The 18,138-nt window shown below is 45.4% G+C and overlaps 2 protein-coding genes across 2 annotated transcripts in view; one reads left to right on the top strand and one right to left on the bottom strand.

The window, feature by feature from the left end:
* Positions 1 to 760: 760 nt before the first annotated feature.
* MED28 (mediator complex subunit 28) lies at positions 761 to 6,852 on the top strand (the record flags this gene model as incomplete). The annotated part of the gene is made up of 4 exons (XM_080697406.1): positions 761 to 919; positions 3,719 to 3,785; positions 4,759 to 4,871; positions 6,655 to 6,852. 4 exons carry the CDS (start codon positions 761 to 763, stop codon positions 6,850 to 6,852), a joined length of 537 nt encoding a protein of 178 aa, XP_080553532.1.
* Positions 6,853 to 13,735: 6,883 nt separating this feature from the next.
* The window catches only part of FAM184B (family with sequence similarity 184 member B), a gene marked incomplete at both ends in the record, with an annotated part of 132,589 nt that continues 128,186 nt past the window's right edge, over positions 13,736 to 18,138 (bottom strand). The window contains 2 exons of the mRNA XM_080697269.1: positions 13,736 to 13,829; positions 17,191 to 17,390. Of these exons, the coding sequence (XP_080553395.1) occupies positions 13,736 to 13,829; positions 17,191 to 17,390 (294 nt within the window). The remainder of the gene's footprint in view (positions 13,830 to 17,190; positions 17,391 to 18,138) is intronic.

The raw sequence follows: 18,138 nt of genomic DNA, 5'->3' as shown, positions 1-18,138 counted from the left end.
AAATAATAAAATAGGTCTAGGAATATAGTTAAGAGGTAGAATGCCTCTGGGTTCTATCTCCAGTACTACCTAAAACAACAACAAAAAGGACCGGGCGTGGTGGCACATGCTTGTAATCCCAGTACTTGAGAGGCTGAGACAGGAGGACTACAAGCGTTCACCACCACACCCAGCGTAATTTTCGGGTAGGTGAATATTAGCAGACATAACCCATACAAGTAAATACTCGGGGTCCTCAATTATTTTTTGCCTTTTGACTCTTTCAATTTGTTCCCTCTATAACCAGGAACTGGATTAATATTGGGTACATAGTAAGCTCTTCGAAAACGTCGGTGGAATGAATGGGCAACACATTTGAACAACAGGTAAACAGAGCCCTGAGAGAAAGTGAGCTGGCCGAAGCCCCTCCTAGCGTTCAGCGGAGACAGGACCAGCACGGAACTACTCAGGCCCTCCCGACAGGTGTCGCTCCTCCGTAGTTAGTAATTCTCTCTCACCACACCGCAGCTTACCGTCCAGCCATGCTTTCTGTACTCCAATTCAGAAAATTTAAGGAAAATCCAAGGGGCCTCGGAACCAGAGAGAAACGAACTGCGGAACCGCCTCCCGTTTCCCTGGCGACCAAAAGACGCGCGAGCGGCCTCCTGTCACGTGATCATGCCTACCACGTGATCATACACACCATATGACCCCGCGCACGCCACGTGACCCCACGCAGACTCCCGCGCAGACGCAGTGGGCCTCTGACGCCATTGCAGACATGGCGGCTCCTCTGGGCGGCATGTTCTCCGGCCAGCCGCCTGGGCCTCCGCCGCCCCCGCAGGGGCTCCCGGGCCAGGCCTCGCTTCTTCAGGCAGCGCCTGGCACCCCGAGACCTTCTACCAGTACGTTGGTGGACGAGTTGGAGTCATCATTCGAGGTAAGCCGAGGGTTTTTCGGGGGAGGTGTACGTCTCCAGCGCTTTAGTCCTTGCACTGTAAGCTGCGCGTGCGCACTTGGTCTTTTCATTCCCAGCAGCAAAGTTACAAATGGGAAACTCTCCGAGAACTGAAATCGCTGGCTTTAGGCTCCACCATGAGGGCTGGCAGGTATTGTGCTCAGATCCTCTGGTGGAAGCGCGTGAACTGTACATTTCTGGAGACCCGTGGATGTGAAGTTGTCCAAAGTCAGTGTCGGGACCCTTGCAGGTCTCCGCTGCCTGTCCCCTGTCTCTGCATGCCTGAGTCGAGCTCATCCATTCAGCGCAACCTGTCTGCCGAGCTCCACAGTTAAACGTCCCTAGTTTCTCTCCCGACTGTTTTAAGGTCACATTCCTCCCAGTGTCCTAATCCTTCAAGAAGCTCCTGGCATCGGTCCTGCTTATGTGATTTTCATTTTTAGTTGGGTGCCGGCCCTGAAGGTTTGGGCTTTCTCGTTCTAGTTTTGAGTTTAATGCCTCATGATGGAAGGAATTTGAGATCGTTCACTTTTTGTTTTTTGTCGTTACTGGGAATGGAACCTAGGGGCATTCTACCTCCGAGCTACACCCCCAGCCTATTTTTTTTTCTCGATTTGGTAACAGGGTCTCACTGAGTTAAAGGGCCTCACTAAGTAGCTGAGGCTGTCCGCGAACCGCTATCCTCCCGTCTCAGCCTCCCAAATGCTGGGATTATAAGCGTGAGCCACCATGCTTAGCGAAATCACTCTTAATATGAGGAGGGAAATTTGAAGACCACTTAGTCTCATATTCCCTCCTTTTACTGATGGAGAAACAGGTTCAGAGAGCAGAAATAATTTGCCCAAAGCCAAATTTGGGATTTATGGAAATTAAGATTAACACCCAAACCTCCTAGCTTTCCAGGTCAAAGCTCTATTCTGGGCATACATCCAAAGAAGCATATTCTTTTTGTAGACTAATACACATTTTCTTCTCTGACTGACTGTCCAGCCATCTATAAAGGTCTGAGTATTTAATTTTTTTAAGGGGGAAAGGCTAATTTTGCGGGGGAGAGGAGCAGAACTGGGATTTGAACCCAGGGGCATTCTACCTCCAAGCTACACCCCCAGCCGTATTTTTTATTCTTTATTTAGAAACAGGGTCTCACTAAGTTGTGGAGGGCCTCACTAAGTAGCTGAGACTGGCTGTGAACCTGGGATTCCTGTCTCAGCCTCCCAAGTACTGGGATTACAAGTTTACGCCACCATGTCCAGCTAGGGGCTAAACTTTTTTTTTTTTTTTTTTTTTTTTTTTTGTGGCACTGGGAATGGAACCCAGGGGCCTTCTACCTCTGGGCTACACTCCCAGACCTATTTTATATTTTATTTGGAAATAGGCTCTCTTAAACCAGTTGAGGCTGGCTTTGAACCTACGCGATCCTCCTGTCTCAGCCTCCCAAGCACTGGGATTACAAGCGTGTGCCACCACGCCCGGCTAAACTTTCTAAGATTCGGTTTTCTCCCACTTTGTCAGTGACCCTTTGGGTACTGGAGGAGTTAGTTGCCCCAGCTTTTGTGAGCTAGTTTGTGATTGGTTGGCTATATGAATGGGATGTTTTACATTAACCCTAATTTCACAAAGCACGCACATCCTTCTCATATCCCAAATCCAACAGGAGTCAACTTTTTTTTTTTTTTTTTTGGTGGTACTGGGGGTGGAACCCAGGGGGCTTTCTACCTCCAGGCTATACTCCTAGACTTATTTTTTAGACTTTATTTGGAATCAGGGTCTCACTATGTTCCGAGAGCCTCACTAAGTAGCTGAGGCTGGCTTCGAACCTGTGCAACCCTCCTGTCTCAGCCTCCCATGCGCGGGGATTACAAGCGTGCGCCACCACGCCCGGCAGGAGTCAACTTTTAAAGTAATGCACAGAGTGGGCAGTCTGATTTGTTGAGCTGTTGTAGGGAGGAGGAATTCCTGTGATTGTCAATCAGATGGGGGAAACTGGGGAATTTGTTGCTTCTCAGAGAGGCATCACATCTAGCCGATGGCCTAAATTTGGGCCTTAATCTGCCTGCTTCCAGCTGACGTCCTGTTCTCTTTCTAGCCCTGCTGCCCTCCAGCAGACCGTCTTTGTGCATTTCCTGAGAGTTGCCTGGCTGATTCATATATGCATCTCAGTTGGTGCCTCTTTAGAGAGAATTCTTGGGGGCTTGGTCATCTGGCCACTCATCAATAAGTATTTATTAAACACCTATGTTCTTTATGAAACTCCAAGCAGTTTGTAAGGCACTCAGAGTAGAGTGGTGATAACCAGGTACAATTCCCTCCTGCTCATAGGAGACAGATAGTCATGGGTGGAAAGAATGGATGATGTCAGTTAGTTGTGTGGAAAAAATAAAACTGGGCTCAAGGATAGAGCATGAGCAGGAGGGGTCCCCATTTAGAAAGAGATAGTCTCTCTACGGAGGTACTGTTTATGCTGCATTCTGAGTGGGTGGTATGTAAGTCGTGTAAGGATCAGTGGGAAGGGGGTGGGGGGGTCGACAGGCCTTCCTGCCTTCGATTAGGTGTGGGGAAGGGGCAGGTGGTAGGAGAGAGACCAAATGGTGATGCCAGCAAATACTCACTGGGACTCAGTTTCCCAAGTGTCTTCATAGGTGCCAGAACTTGTCATCTCGTGTACAAACCCTGTGCTACCAACTTCTTGAATGACCTTAGGAGAAATTCTGTCTTACTCAGAAATAAGATTTTTGGTGTGTGATGACATCTTTTATCTTTCTTGGTGTTTTGACTACACAGGCTTGCTTTGCTTCTCTTGTGAGTCAGGATTATGTCAATGGCACCGATCAAGAGGAAATTCGAACTGGTAAGAGTTCCCTCTTTGTAGATAGTGTTCTTGCCTTTGGCAAGAGTCCTCGTTACTGATTTTACTCTTGATGTCTTTTAGCCTTGTGAGTATCCTGAGAACTGTTCTAGGGAATAAAATGTTTGCAGAACGTCCCTGTAAATTTCTCATTCTTTGTTCAGTTTATTAATTGATATGTCACTCAGTGAATTATGAGCTCTTTGTATTGGTACAAAGAAGGTAAAGAAGGCCAGTAGTGTGAACTGCTTTAAAAAAAAACAAAAGCAAATTTTAATTTTTTTTTTTTTTTTTTTTTTTTTTTTTTTTGCGGGTCTTGGGATGGAACCCAGGGGCATTCGACCTCCGGGCTACACCCCCTGCCCTATTTTTTTATTCTTTATTTTGAAACCGGGTCTCACTGAGTTGCAGAGGTGCAGAGGACCTCACTAAGTAGCTGAGGCTGTCCGTGAACCGCGATCCTTCAGTCTCAGCCTCCCGAATGCTGGGATTACAAGCATGCGCCACCACGCCGGCTTGTGATTATCATTTGAGTAGTTATTACAGAGAAAAGTCTGTTGTGTTTCTCCCTCATCACCGTGTTCTGTCTCCAGAGAGGCCAGCACCCCTACCTCTCTAGACTAATGAACCCAGGGGTGCTCTACTTCTGAGCTCCATCCCTGGCTCTTTTTATTTTTTTTATCTTGAGACAGAGGCTTGCTGAATTGCTCAGGCTGACCTCAAATTCGCAATCCTGTTGCCTCAGCCTCCATAGTAGGTAGGATTACAGGAAAGTATCACCGTACTAAGCTACAAATTATCTGATATTTGATGTTGGTTAACACATGGAAAGTTTGGAGTCATTATTATTGCTATAACCAAGATTAAAATCTCAGATTACGTCTTTGAGAAAGTGCTGTTTTAATATTATGATTTCATTTTATGTGGGAAATAGATATGTAGTCTTCCTAATTTAATGTTTTGTGTTTTTTTTAAGGTGTTGATCAGTGTATTCAGAAATTTCTGGATATTGCAAGACAGACAGAATGTTTTTTCCTACAAAAAAGGTTGCAGTTGTCTGTGCAGAAACCAGAGCAAGTTATCAAAGAGGTATAAACTCAGTTTCTTCTCAACTTTTAGGAAGCAGGTGCTTCCACTTATGCTTTAAATGAACTGCACCTTCCTGTGAGTTACAGCAGAGCTTTATACCCTAGCATGGAACCCTGCTGGTTGTCAGCGCTCAAGACGCCCCGAACGATCGCAAGGTGGAGGGCAGAGTGTCAGACAGAGCAGCTCTGCCTACTTGTTACACACTGATTTTTATGGAAAGAGATTGAACATGGGCATTCCACCTCCAGGCTACACCCCCAGTCCTATTTTGTTTTTATTTTGAAACAGTCTCAGTACCTGATTGATGAGAGTCTCAGTACTTGCTGAGGCTGTTCTTGAGTCTGCAATCCTCTTGTCTCAGCATCCCAAATACTGGGATTATAAGTATGCACCCCCACGCCTGGCTGGAAAGAGATTCTTAAAAGAGAAATTCTATCTTGTGAGAAGGGTTGAAAGCCATTAATGTAAATGAAGGTGCATTTTGGAGCGCCACTGTGATTGTGTGCCCATTTGCCTCACTGGGGCCATATAGACAGGAAGGGACATACGCAGCTGTGCTTGAGGAGTCAGAAAGTAAATGATCTGACCAAGGGTCCTTCTAAACTGGAGCATTTGGAAATGTGTTAGGGTTGCCACAGGACCCAGAAGCTTTAATGGCACTGACTGGATCCAATAAGGACCTGTCACCTCACTGGAGGAGGGAGGACTCCTCCCACCACAGAGGCCAATGATGCCTTCAGTGGGAAGCACTGAACTGAGTTTATGGGTCTTGAGTAGTTGTTGATATAACCCCCACAGGCTGGCTGGTTAATCAGAAAGCTGCTCTTCATCCATGAAACCAGCTGTTAAGGATAATGGTGGGATAGTATTCTTATAGTCTGTCTTGCCAGATCACTTCCTGATATGAGTACTTAAATAACAATGGAGGTGTGGAGACTAGATCTTCGTAATGGATTTAATGTTAGTGTTCATAAAAAAAAAAAAAACTCTTGAAACAGCTGGACCTCGTGGCACATGCTTGTAATACCAGTACTTGGGAGGCTGAGACAGGAGGATCCCAGGTTCATTGCCAGCCTCCGTTACTTAGTGAGGCCCTTCGCAACTTAGACCCTGTTTCAAAATAAATAATAAAAATAGCACTTGGGGTGTGGCTTGGAGATAGAACGCCCCTAGGTTCCATTCCCAGTTCCAAAAAAACGCTCTTGAAACTGACTTTTAACACTGTGTAGTCTGGAATTACTGAGCAGCGATATCTTTTGGGCAGGACCGGGGATGCCGAACTGCATCCCTTGCCACCACCCCCTTTCTCTTTGAGACAGTCTTATGAAGTTACCCAGGCTAACCTTAAACTTGAGCATGTGGTCCTTGTGCCTCGGCTTCCTGGGACTCTGGGCATACGCTGCTGCCCCGGGCCTGGTGTGGAGTCTTAGAGTTGTTAGCCTGTGTTTCCGATTCTCAGCTGTGTGTAGATTTTAGACAGTGCAGCTGGGTGGCTGGGGACCAGGCTGAGAAAGAAGTTGGTTTCTTCCTGACTGGTCTTGGGTGCATTTTTAGTTTTATGACTTGTGTTACTAATTACTATACGAAAAGTAACTATAAAAAAAAGTCTTGGTGTTAGGCAGACATCTTCCATTGGAAGGATTGCTTTGTTATTCAGATAGTGGAGTCAAACAGAGTAATGGGCTTCTTGGTTTTAGATTTGCTTCTCATTGCTCTTAACTAAGCAGGAACTGTGTTCCTTGTCCCTGAATTTTTCTGACTTACTCTACCACTTTATCTGTAGGACGTCTCAGAACTGAGGAACGAGTTGCAGCGAAAGGACGCGCTGGTCCAGAAGCACTTGACGAAGCTGAGACACTGGCAGCAGGTGCTGGAGGACATCAACGTGCAGCCCAAAAAGCCCGCCGACATCCCTCAGGGCTCCCTGGCCTACCTCGAGCAGGCCTCTGCCAATATCCCAGCGCCTCTGAAGCAGACCTGACTGCTCCCGCCCGCGCGGAGCCCCAGACAGACAGTTTTGCTGATTGTCCTTCATGTGGACGTGGCATTTTGGAAGAACGCTACTGGAGAACAAACTGGTGTCCGTTTTGTTTCCACCTAAAAATTTTCCCCTATTTTTATGAGCTGTTCATTTCTTCAGTACTTTATAAAATACCTATAGCTTTTGGTAAACAGAGTTGAATTTGTTTTTAGGAAAGTTTGATGACAGAGTCTTGTGTTTTTTTATTTGCATGTTTTTTTTGTATGACTTCATCTCTTTGTCTTTGCAGTTGTTACATTATCTGAGGGAAAAATTATAATGGTCTGAGAATTGGGGTCATAGAGTTTGGTTATAGGCCTTTTATTATAACTGCCCACCCACGGTAGTGTAAAAAATTATGTAAAGTTCCTGTTTCAAGACTTTGAACTACCTCAAGAAGAGGAATCTAATGCAACAGTTGTAATGCTTCCAGAGCATCGCAGGGTGCGGATATTTGTAGATGGATCAGAAGGGGGTTGGTAAATCCCTAGGTGGACGCTGGCTTTTATTTGGGGTGTTTATTTTGTGTGGTGTTTACTGTCTTTGGGGGGGTGTATCAGGAGCATGATATGCTAAGTGTTGGGCTCTGTGGTAGGATCGGTGTAGGTCACGGGAGACCCTGTTTCGGTAGCTTGACAGCTGGGATGTGAGTGAAGTTGGGTCAGATCTTACTCTGAGGTCTCATTTACTTTTTAGTTGCGTTTGCTTGTGTCGTTTCTGTTTTACTCTTTGGACAGCATTCCCCTTAGGGAAGATTGTTGCTCGTGAATCTGATTCCCAAGGACCAGGACCTCGGGTCCAGGGTGACCTACAGGCTGATCCTTAGGTTCCTCACTGCTCCGAGGGCACGGGAGCCTCTGCATTGGGAGGTGTTTACCCTCCTGTTGGATGAGGCTTCCCTCTGTTTCTTGCAGTTTTTTGCTGATCACATCCCTTTACCTGGTACCCACACTCAGCCGTCTTCTCAAGAGTCTGTGGTCCGAGGCTCATGTCTCTGCTCGTTTCCTCTGTCCAGCCATACAGATGGCTCCCGCCTACACCGATACGCACCCGCGGGCCCGGTCAGACCCGATGCCTCCTGGTCCACGAAGCCTCCGCGTGTCGCTCCCTCTGTTCCCAGGCCCTGTCCTTGCTCAGCTCTCCTGGTAGGTTAGTGGTTTGTATCTGTTTCTGTGCCCCCTTCTGCATCGTACGTGCATGAGAATTGGGGGTATTACCCAGGAATATTATGAGACCCAGGAATATTATGAGACCATAATATTTTTTGGGGGGTGGTACTGGGGTTCCAGGAAACCCTTCTACCTCCGGGCTACACTCCCAGACACCTATTATATATCTTTTTTTTTTTTTTTTTTTTTTTTTTAAACAGGGTCTTTTAAGCCAACAGGGCTGGCTTCGAACCTGTGCAATCCTCCTGTCTCCGCCTCCCAATCGCAGGGAGGATTATAAACGTGCGCCACCATGCCCAGCGAGACCATAAATTTTATATGATATTTTTTACTCATTTTATATGTGATACTTACAACCCATTTTTGTTGGAGTGCTTCTGTGTATGATGTTTAGTGTGTGGACCTATGATTACCAGACCGAGACCAGTGAGTCCCCTCATTGAGGCTAAATGAAGCCTGTAAAAGTTGTTTTTACTCATATAAGGGCTCAACCTAGTCATTGCAATGCTAATTAGAAGCTCTGATTGGCAGCTTCAGATTTCTTGTTAAAAATCTAAATAATGATTAAGTTTGGGACAGTCTTTCAGTAATAAAAATCTTTGGTGTAAAGATTAGAAACTTCTCTACTTGGTGCATCATGAAAATATTTTGAATTACTATATATACAAGTCATTGTCATGTATTCAAAAGTTCTCTGTCAAATAAATAACAATTTTTCAAACTTGTCAGTTTGCAAACATCTTTATCTTTGTATTTATTTATTTAAGTTTTTTGGTGGTACTGGGGTTCCTGGAAGCCCTTCTACCTCAGGACTACACTCCCAGACCTATTTTTTTTTTATTTTTATTTGGAAACAGGGTCTCTTAAGCCAGCATGGCTGGCTTCGATACCTGTGCGATCCTCCTATCTCCGCCTCCCAAACGCAGGGATTACAAGTGTGTGCTACCACACCTGGCAACAAACATCTTTATCTTTTTAAGTGACTTCTCACTGGGCTGTGAACATGGGTCTCTGAGCTGCTGTGTCCTGGGAGAGCAGTCCCAGTTCACCCTCTGGCATTTCTCTTGTCTGCCCACAGGTTCAGGGGCATTTTTCCTCTTCCTGACCCGCTGCTGAGTGCCTGCCCTGTGTCAGGCCAGCCTTTCACACATGTTCTGGATCCCAGACTAGTTGCCATGTCTAGGGCTTAACCCTTGTGGTTTTTGTCTTCCTATCTGTCTCTGGGTCGTCCCCGAAGCTCACAGGGATTGTTGGTCTCTGTCTTAGACATTTTTAAAAATTTTTTATTGGTACATTGTATTTATCCATCATAATGGGGTAAAAAACTTGTGTAGGCATAAATGCCCACATCACCCAGCCAGCCTCCACCCAGTCCCCATCCCACTCCTTCCCCGTCCCTCCCTCTCATGCTTGGCTAAGTGGTTGGCTACAATATGAATAAGTACATCGTATCTTAGACATTTCTATCTTCCCTTCTTTTTCCCTCTTCCGCCCAACCTCTTAACTGGACATTGCTGATCATTTTGTTCTGGGCCTCTGGAGACTGGAGGAGCACTGCTCAGCTCTACCCCTGCCCCAGCCCAGAGCTACCAAGGGAGGCATAGTGTGAAAACCTGTGCTGGCCACTCCCAGCCTGGGTGTGGTGCACCTGGTACCTAGCGTGGTGGGAGGCCAGCCCGCTGCCCAGTGGACTCCTAACGCGTGGGCTGAGCTCCTGCCTGGCCAGCACTGCCTGGAGCCATCCCGGCGTCCGGCCCTCCTCGGCCTCATCTTCCTTAGTCCCTCCACAGGTGTCTGTCAAAGCGCAGCACAGCCCTTGGGCTCCTGTCTCCCCCTCCTCTCCTTGGAAAGGAATAGTAGGGAGAACACTTCCCTGAGGTCCAGAGGCTGACCCAGCACTGCAGCCATGTTTCTCCTGGCGTTGCTCCAAGGCCATGATGAAGACAAAATGGCCCACTTTAATTTTGTCTAGGCGCACACAGAAACGGTGACTGAGTCACCTGCAAAATACCAACCATCCTGGCTAAAACGAGCAACTACTACCCTCCTCCTTTTCTTTTTTTAACCAATTACAGGGTTCTTATTCTAGTCAAATACTGAAAAAGAAGCTTAAGTATGTACCCATAGATGCTCCCTTTATTTATTTATTTATTTTTAAATTTTATTTTATTTTTTTCAGGTCAGGAGCATTTGACCTCCGAGCTGCACCCCCTGCCCCAATTTTTATTCTTTATTTTGAAACATTCTCACTAAGTTGCGGAGGGCCTCACTAAGTAGCTGAGGCTGTCTGCAAACCATGATCCTCCTCCAGTCTCAGCCTCCCAAATGCTGGAATTATCAGCGTGCGCCACCACGCCCGGCTCTAGATGCTCCCTTTAGATAAGCTTTTTGGAGCCACCCAGTCATAAAATCACCCCGTCTTTCATCCACTTTCCAGTGACTCTACTTCCCTTAGACCTTCCCTGAAATCCAACCAAAGTCAAAAACCTGACACAGGTTCTTTCTGACCACCTCTCTGAGGAGCCCTTCCCTTTTCCATCATAGTCAGCATCCTTCCTCTACAAGTAATAAACACGCTTGTGCAGCTTTCTCCTGGGCTTTGACAGAAGCACTGGTCACCACCATTTAAGGAGCGAGCAGGATGGGGACTCGGGATTGCTCCCTCGCCGCCCAACACGGCAAGGCGCAGTGTCCTGAAGGGCAGCTGAGCACCGGCTGTCATCTGCGCAAGGGTGTGTGTGGCCCAGCTGCTCAAGGTTCCAGCAGTGGTTCCCTGGGATGCCTCCAGCAAGGAAATGGTGTGAGGTTGGGACCCCAGAGGTGAGGGGGAGTCTGCACACCAGGACAGCAGGGTCGGCTGGCTGTCGTCATGCTGCCTGGACTCCTCGCAGAGGAGTAATGGGAAGATGACTGGATGGCAAGCGGTAGGGGCCTCTCATTATCTAGTAAGAGACAGTAGGTCAATACCACTATTGCAGCCAAGTGTGGTGATGCATGCTTTTAATCCCAGTCCTTGGGAGGCTGAGTCGGGAGGATCACAGGTTCACACCAGCCTCAGCAACTTAAACCCTCTGCAACTTAGACTCAGTTTCAAAATAAAGGGAAAAAAATATAATAATAGGGCTGTAGCTTGGAGGTAGAAGGCCCTTGGGTTCAACTCCTAGTTCTGCAAAAAAAAAAAAAAAAAAAAAAAATTCTTTCTCCTAGTCAGTATTGTCTAGGGCACAGAAAGTCGGAATTTCATTTATTGTTGGTAAGGTTGTAAGTTACTAGAAACTTTCCGGATGGTTATTAATATCAAACAAAAACTACTTTTCACGCTTTTGTGATTTGTTCTTTAGGATCTATTCCTTTAGTACTGGAGTAAGACAGAAGCATGCAGAGTCCTTAACAATAAAGTTACTGTAGGATAGAATCTAAAATTTAATAAGCTCTTTCACTCACAACAAGCAAGGAGTCAAAACAGATGTAGGAGCTGGGGTGGCACGTGCCTGTCATCCCAGTACTTGCCGGGCATAGACAGGAGGATCACAGGTTCAAGGCCAGCCTGAGCAATTTAGACCCTGTTTTCAAAATAAGAAGGGGGGCGTGGCTCAGAGGTAGAATGCCCCTGGGTTAAATACTTAGCACCAAAAAAACCCAACCAAACAACCCAAGCAAAGACAAAAGCAAACAGATGCAGGTTCTCAGTGAATACTATCCCTGCACAGGTACCATGCAGTTAGTGCAGCCGCATTGTGTGTGTGTGTGCGCGCGCGCGCACACGTGTGCGTGTGTGCGTGTGTTAGTTACTGGGGATTGAACCCAGGGGCATTCTACCTCCAAGCCACACCCCCTGGCCCTGTTTTATATTTTGGTTTGTTTGTTTTTGTTTTTGGTGGTACTGGGGGTGGAACCCAGAGGCTTTCTACCTCCAGGCTATACTCCCAGACCTTTTTTATGTTTTATTTGGAAACAGGGTCTAAGTTGCTGAGAGCCTAACTAAGTAGCTGAGGCTGGCTTCGAACCCATGTGATCCTCCTGTCTCAGCCTCCCAAGCGCAGGGATTACAAGCGTGAGCCACCACACCCGGCTCTGTTTTATATTTTGGAACAGGGTCTCAGGTTGCTGAGAGCCTTGCTAAATTGTTGAGGCTCATCTCAAACCTGTGATCCTCCTATCTCAGCCTTCCGAATACTGGAATTACAGGTGTGTACCACCAAGCTAGGTGAATACTAGCATTTGTGTGCATGCATATGTGTGTGTGTGTGTTGTTGAGGATTGAACCCAAGGGCAGTTCTATCTCCAAGCTACACCTCCAGCTCTATTTTATTATTTTATTTCTTTATTTTGAAGCAGATCTCCGAACCTGCAATCCTCCTGTCTCAGCCTTGGGATAGGGCTGTAGCTCAGGACTGGGGCACTTCCCAGTAGCATGTGCAAAACTCTGGGCTCAGTCCCCAGCTCTGAAAAAAAAAAAAATATTCCATTGGCTCCTTACTTTGTTAGATGGTAAATCTGCCTTTAATTGTGAGTCTCCATTTTTAATTGTTTCTCTCAAACTGACATTTACAAAGGACGCAGTCAGCTACTTTTTGCGTGCAGATGATCTGATTGAGCTGAATGTGAACTTCCTATGTCTAAACTCTGTCTTCGTCTAATTTTACCTTTCAGTGGAAAAGCAACACCAGTCACGCCATTTTTATTGCCCAGTTGTTTAAAGTTTTATTCAAAGAGCAAAGATTTGACAGTGCATAGAATGAACATCTGTTTGTGGGCCACTTACCAGGCCAGCACCAAAGGACTGAGAAAGGATTTCGCCCACTAAAAGTTGTATTGAGTATTGTCACACCATGTTGCTCTGACGAGTAGGACAATTCACTGTGAACTAAGAGCAAGGTCAGCACCGTGAGTGGCTGTTTCGAGTGCCCTTCGACCTACTGAGCATCCATGCAACGGGGAAGCGAAGACCAGGAGGCAAATGGTCCAGACCCAAAAACCAGAGGACAGCGAGTCCAGAAACCTTCACAGACGACCAAGCTGACACGGCAGTCATCGAGACCAAGATGCAGGGCAGGGCAAGGCACGATTAGTTAGTCACGGAAAATTCCAAGGTTGGTGTCTTTACCTGTATCATCTTGCTTACTCCTTGCAAAGCTCCCTTTGAGGTAGATGTTATCCCCTCTGTAATCTGCTGCCTGTCCCAGACAGAAATTCAAAATATCCGTCTAAGCACGCCATTCCTATTCCTAGTAGTGTTTTTTTTTTTTAACTGGCTTTCTTGCTTATCTTAAACCTCATTTTATCCTCTTTCTATTGAGGTTAGATGTGTATTTTAGAATTATGTAATTTTATATGGAAAACACTTTTCAGCATTGACTCATATCCTAAGGAAAAAGGAACCCGCCTTTAAAGCAGACCATGGGAATCATGAAGGCTGACACCCCACGCCGTGGGGTGTGATGTCACGGACACGAGAAATACAATGGTGTAGCTCATCAGGAACATTAATGCCATTTGCAATGTGTGCATAACACTGTTTTACCTTCAATATCAGGGATTTTAAAATGAAGCGGTGTCACAATGAGACTGCATAAAAGGTCAGTTTGGTTGGTTGGGTGGAGTTCATCCCATCAGATGTTGGATGTTTTAAATGTTTTTCTAATGTCCTCCTTGTGGAGTTTACAAGGATCAGCTTAGAAGGAGAAGTACTTGGTAAACCACTCCTGGTGTGGAGAGCCCTGTTTCTGCTGGGCTTCTTTGGGTTGGGCTGTTTCACCATCTTGTGTCCTAAAAAGCAAACAAAAGAGAAGTTTCTTATATGGTTTTAGAAATTATTCCATAAGCAATGTAATATTCCACTTTCCAAGGAAAGATAATTCTTCCCCTTCCCTCCCCATCCCTCTCTCTCTACTGGGGATTGGACCCAGGGCATTCTACCTCTGAGCCACACTACCAGCCCTTTTTATTTTTCGTTTTGAAGCAAACCTTAGCTAGGTTGCTAAGAGTCTCACTATTTGCCAAAGCTGTCCTTGAACCTGCAACCCTCCTTGTCTCAGCCTCCCAAGTGTTGGGATTACAGCCATGCACCACCACACCCAGCTTGTTTCTGTACTCTTTTTTTTTTTTATTGGTGCATTGTAGTCATAGCTCTTAATGGGGTACAAGATGGTAGAGGCATACATGCACACATCACTCATTTAGCCCTTCCCCAAATCTCACCCCATTACCCCCTCCCTCCTTCTAATGCTTGGCTTAGTCATTGACTTTGATATGTTTCTTAATGTACCTCATACACATTAGAGAATTTCCCTCTTCCCACCCGCAGGCAACCTTTTTGCTCAGCTCTGGTTTCTCCTTCTTCATCTAGACTTCGTCCTATGATCCATTTTCTCCCTAGTTTCCACATATTAGGGAGAGCATCCGCTTTCTTATCTTTTTGTGACTGACTAATCTCACTTAGCATGACGTTCTCCAGTTCCAGCCGTTTCTCTGTAAATGATGTAATTTTGTTCTTCTTTATGGCTAAGTAAAATTTCATTGTGTACATATCCCATAGTTTTGTAATCCATCCATCTGTTGATGGACATCTTGTAAGTTGTGCAGCTATGAACATAGATATGCATGCATTAGTGTGATAGTTTGGTTTGCTTTTTTTTTGGGGGGGGGTAGATACCCAGAAATGGAATTGCTGGATCATGTGGTAAGTTTGTTCCCATTCTTCTGAGGATTCTCCATACTGTTTTCCAAAGTGGATACACTAACCTACAATCCTACCAACAATATTTTAGAGTTCCCACTTCACATCCTTGCCAGCATCTGTTGTTGTTTGTGTTTTGAATGATTGCCATTCTAGTTGGAGTTAAGTGGAATCTCAGGGTAGTTTTGATTTGCATCTCTGATTGCTAATGATGTTGAGCATTTTGATACACTTATCTGCCATTCAAATCTCTTGTAAAGTGTCTATTTAGTTCACTTGCCCATGTTTTGATTGGATTATTCTTAGTGCTGCGTTTCTTGAGTTCTCTATATATTCTAGATATTAGTCCTCTATTGGAGGAATAGTTGGCAAAATTTTTCTCCCATTCCATCAGCTCTCTGTTGAGGTTCTTTACTCTTAAGAAGACACTAAATCAGTACTTGGGAGGCTGAGAGAAGAGGATTGAAGGTTTGAGATCAGCCAGTCTCCATAACTTAACAAGACCCTATCTCAAAAAAAAAAAAAAATTAAAAGGGGCTTTGAATGTAGCTTGGAGATAGAATGCCCCTGGGTTCAATTCCCCAGTACCCTCAGTTCTATTTTTCATTATTTATCCTGAAACAGGATCTCACTAAATTCTAAGGCTGGAGGCAAAGCTGTGATACTTCTTTCTCAGCCTTCCAAGTACTAAGATTACAAGTGTGCACCGCCATGCCCGGCTACCCCATTTTTTTTTTTAAGACACTAGATCTGAATGGCTGTCTCAGTAGCTGGGAACAAACTGTAAAAAAATGGTTGGGGTGGGGAGCATGTGGTTACTGTTTTAAAAACAGAAGCTTCTCCACTGTTTCATTTAAAACACAGTCCTTACTATTTTAATGATGTATATTTTGCAACATCTATTATTTATTTCAAGCACCAATTAGATAATAAGCCTAATCTTAAAAGGTAATAAAAATAGTTAATCAGCACAGTATTGCAAAGCATGTCTTCTGTAATATATTACCGTCTAGCCTCTCAGTGAAGCTCTGAAATTAGCCTAATAAATTAAAGAGAAAAGACTGTAGGCTGCAAGACACCAAGCATCCCTGGCTAAACAATCTCTACCTACATTTGTGAAGCTTCATGTACAACAAGAGAATAAAACAGGTGGCATGTTAAGAGGTGGGGGGCACATGGCTAGAGACGGGAGCTGGGCCTGGCGGTTCCTAGGCTGGGGCCTCATTTCCCACAGCTGTTAAAAGGGTTGGACCTTCCAGCTCAACTTCCAAAGCTCCGCCTCCCCATCTGTCCTGATAGCCCAGGGCTGCATAAGGCTGAGCCTCTGGAACAGGACCATTTTAGCTTTATTTTATTTTATTTGAAACAGGGTCTCACTGAGTTGCAAAGAGCCTTGCTAAGTAGCTGAGGCTACCCGCGAAGCGCAATCCTCCTGTCTCTGCCTTCCAGTTGCGGGGATTACAAGCGTGCACCATCACGCCTGGCAAAGAGGACCATTTTAGAAGGGGCCCTTTCCAAAATGCAAGCTTCAAGCCTAGAATTCAAAATGTGCTCTCGAACTGAAAGACTGGATAGGAAGGAGAAACAGTAACCAAAGGAAACATCACGAGTCTCAGAAATAGAAGTACGAGGCCAGGGAAGACAAGAAAGTTTATATATGAGATGATTAGGTATACCAGCCAAGCTCACGGATTGGAAGGCCTTAAAGTTCCAAAATAATATAAGAAAGTACAAGAGAGAATAGTAAGAGTAAAACTACACTGAGCACTTCTATGCCAGGTCTTAAGGCTAGGTAGGTCCTGTGCATTAATTCCTTTAGTCTCATGAGGCAGGTGTTTCATGATCTCTATTTTCAAGGTGGGTCCAGAGAAGCAGAGAGGGCAAGAACCTCCCCTAGGCCACGCAGCTAAGAACGAAAACCAGATTTTGACTCTAGACCTCAAGGCCAGGCGAAGACGGCCACCTACATAAGTTTTTAGCTGAGTGATTCTCTGAAATACAGGTCTTCTGAAATTTGGTACCAGAAACAAGACACCTTCCAAAGAATGACCTAATTCCCTTCCCGTACATAATCTTCCTGTTGGACTAGATTGCTCTTTCTCCAAGGCAGGGCTTGATTTGCTACCCTTTATATTTGTCCAAAAGCGATATTTTTTTGTTTGTTTTTTGTTTGTTTGTTTGGTGGTATTGGGATTCCTGGACACCCTTCTACCTCCGGGCTACACTCCCAGACCTATTTTATACATTTTTATTTTGGAAACAGGATCTCTTAAGCCAACGTAGCTGGCTTCGAACCTGCGCGATCCTCCTGTCTCCAACTCCCAAGCGCGGGGATTACAAGCGTGCGCCATCACACCCGGCTTAAAAGCGATATATTTTACAGGTGCCAGAAAAGATCCCGATTCCCCTCCTGTCCACAAAGCAATGGATAGTAGCCTCCATACTCCTTACCGTGGGGCAGCTTTCCCGTCTGGAGGCTGGGTGGGCTTGTAAGGCTGGCCACCGCTGGGGCTGGGGTCCAAGCTGGGTGACTTGGTTATTGGAGAGGCACTGATCCTGGAGCTCAGATCCCCACTCAGAAAGTTCTTGGCGTAGGAGGCGAGGTTGGGCACACTGACCACTCGGCTGGGCACGTCTTCCATCCTCTTTTTCTGTTTGTATTACAGGAACGTTCTGTTAGTGTTCCTCCAAACAGGCATTGTTGTAAAAAGAGATAAGGCCCACCAAACCAAAATGATGAGGCACAGCTACTTATTTATTTATATACTTACACATTATTCTAAATGTATGTAATAAAAACTATGTATGTATTTATTTAGCAGTACTGGGGCATTCTGTTGCTGAGTTGCGTCTCCAGCCCTGTGTGTGTGTTTATGTGTGTGTGTATGTATAACATACAGATACATACATACATACATACATACATAATACATATATTTTCTTTTCTTTTTTTCATGAGACAGGATCTCACCAAATTGCCAAGGCTGGCCTCAAACTTGCAATCCTGCTTCAGCCTCAGGAGCTGGGATGCGAGGCCGTGCCCTGCCACACCTAGTTAGTCTTACATTCTTTTTATGCGGGGACTGGAACCCAGAGCCTCAGGGACACTGAGCAAGTGTTTACTGCCCTTTAAACCATCCCCCAAACCTGATCTTTATGTTTAAAAAATACATAAATCTACATGCTCTTTATCCAAAATAACTGGAAAAAGACATGTTTTGCAATTCTTTTTTTTTTTTTAGTTTAGAGGGCCACGTGATGCTCTCAGCAGAGGCTGGGCCCATCCTGTCCTCAGATGGATTAATATTTCTGCAATGAAACTTGTATTTTTTTCAAACTAAGAGCATGTGATCTCATCAGTTCAGGTCAATTTAGAGGTACTGCCCTGTGAGCTGTTAA

The sequence above is a fragment of the Muscardinus avellanarius genome (genome assembly GCF_963383645.1).
Source record: "Muscardinus avellanarius genome assembly, chromosome: 6".
Taxonomy (NCBI): Eukaryota; Metazoa; Chordata; class Mammalia; order Rodentia; family Gliridae; genus Muscardinus; species Muscardinus avellanarius.
The sequence above is the reverse complement of the archived record's forward strand: the minus strand, read 5'-3'. Positions and strand labels throughout refer to the sequence as shown.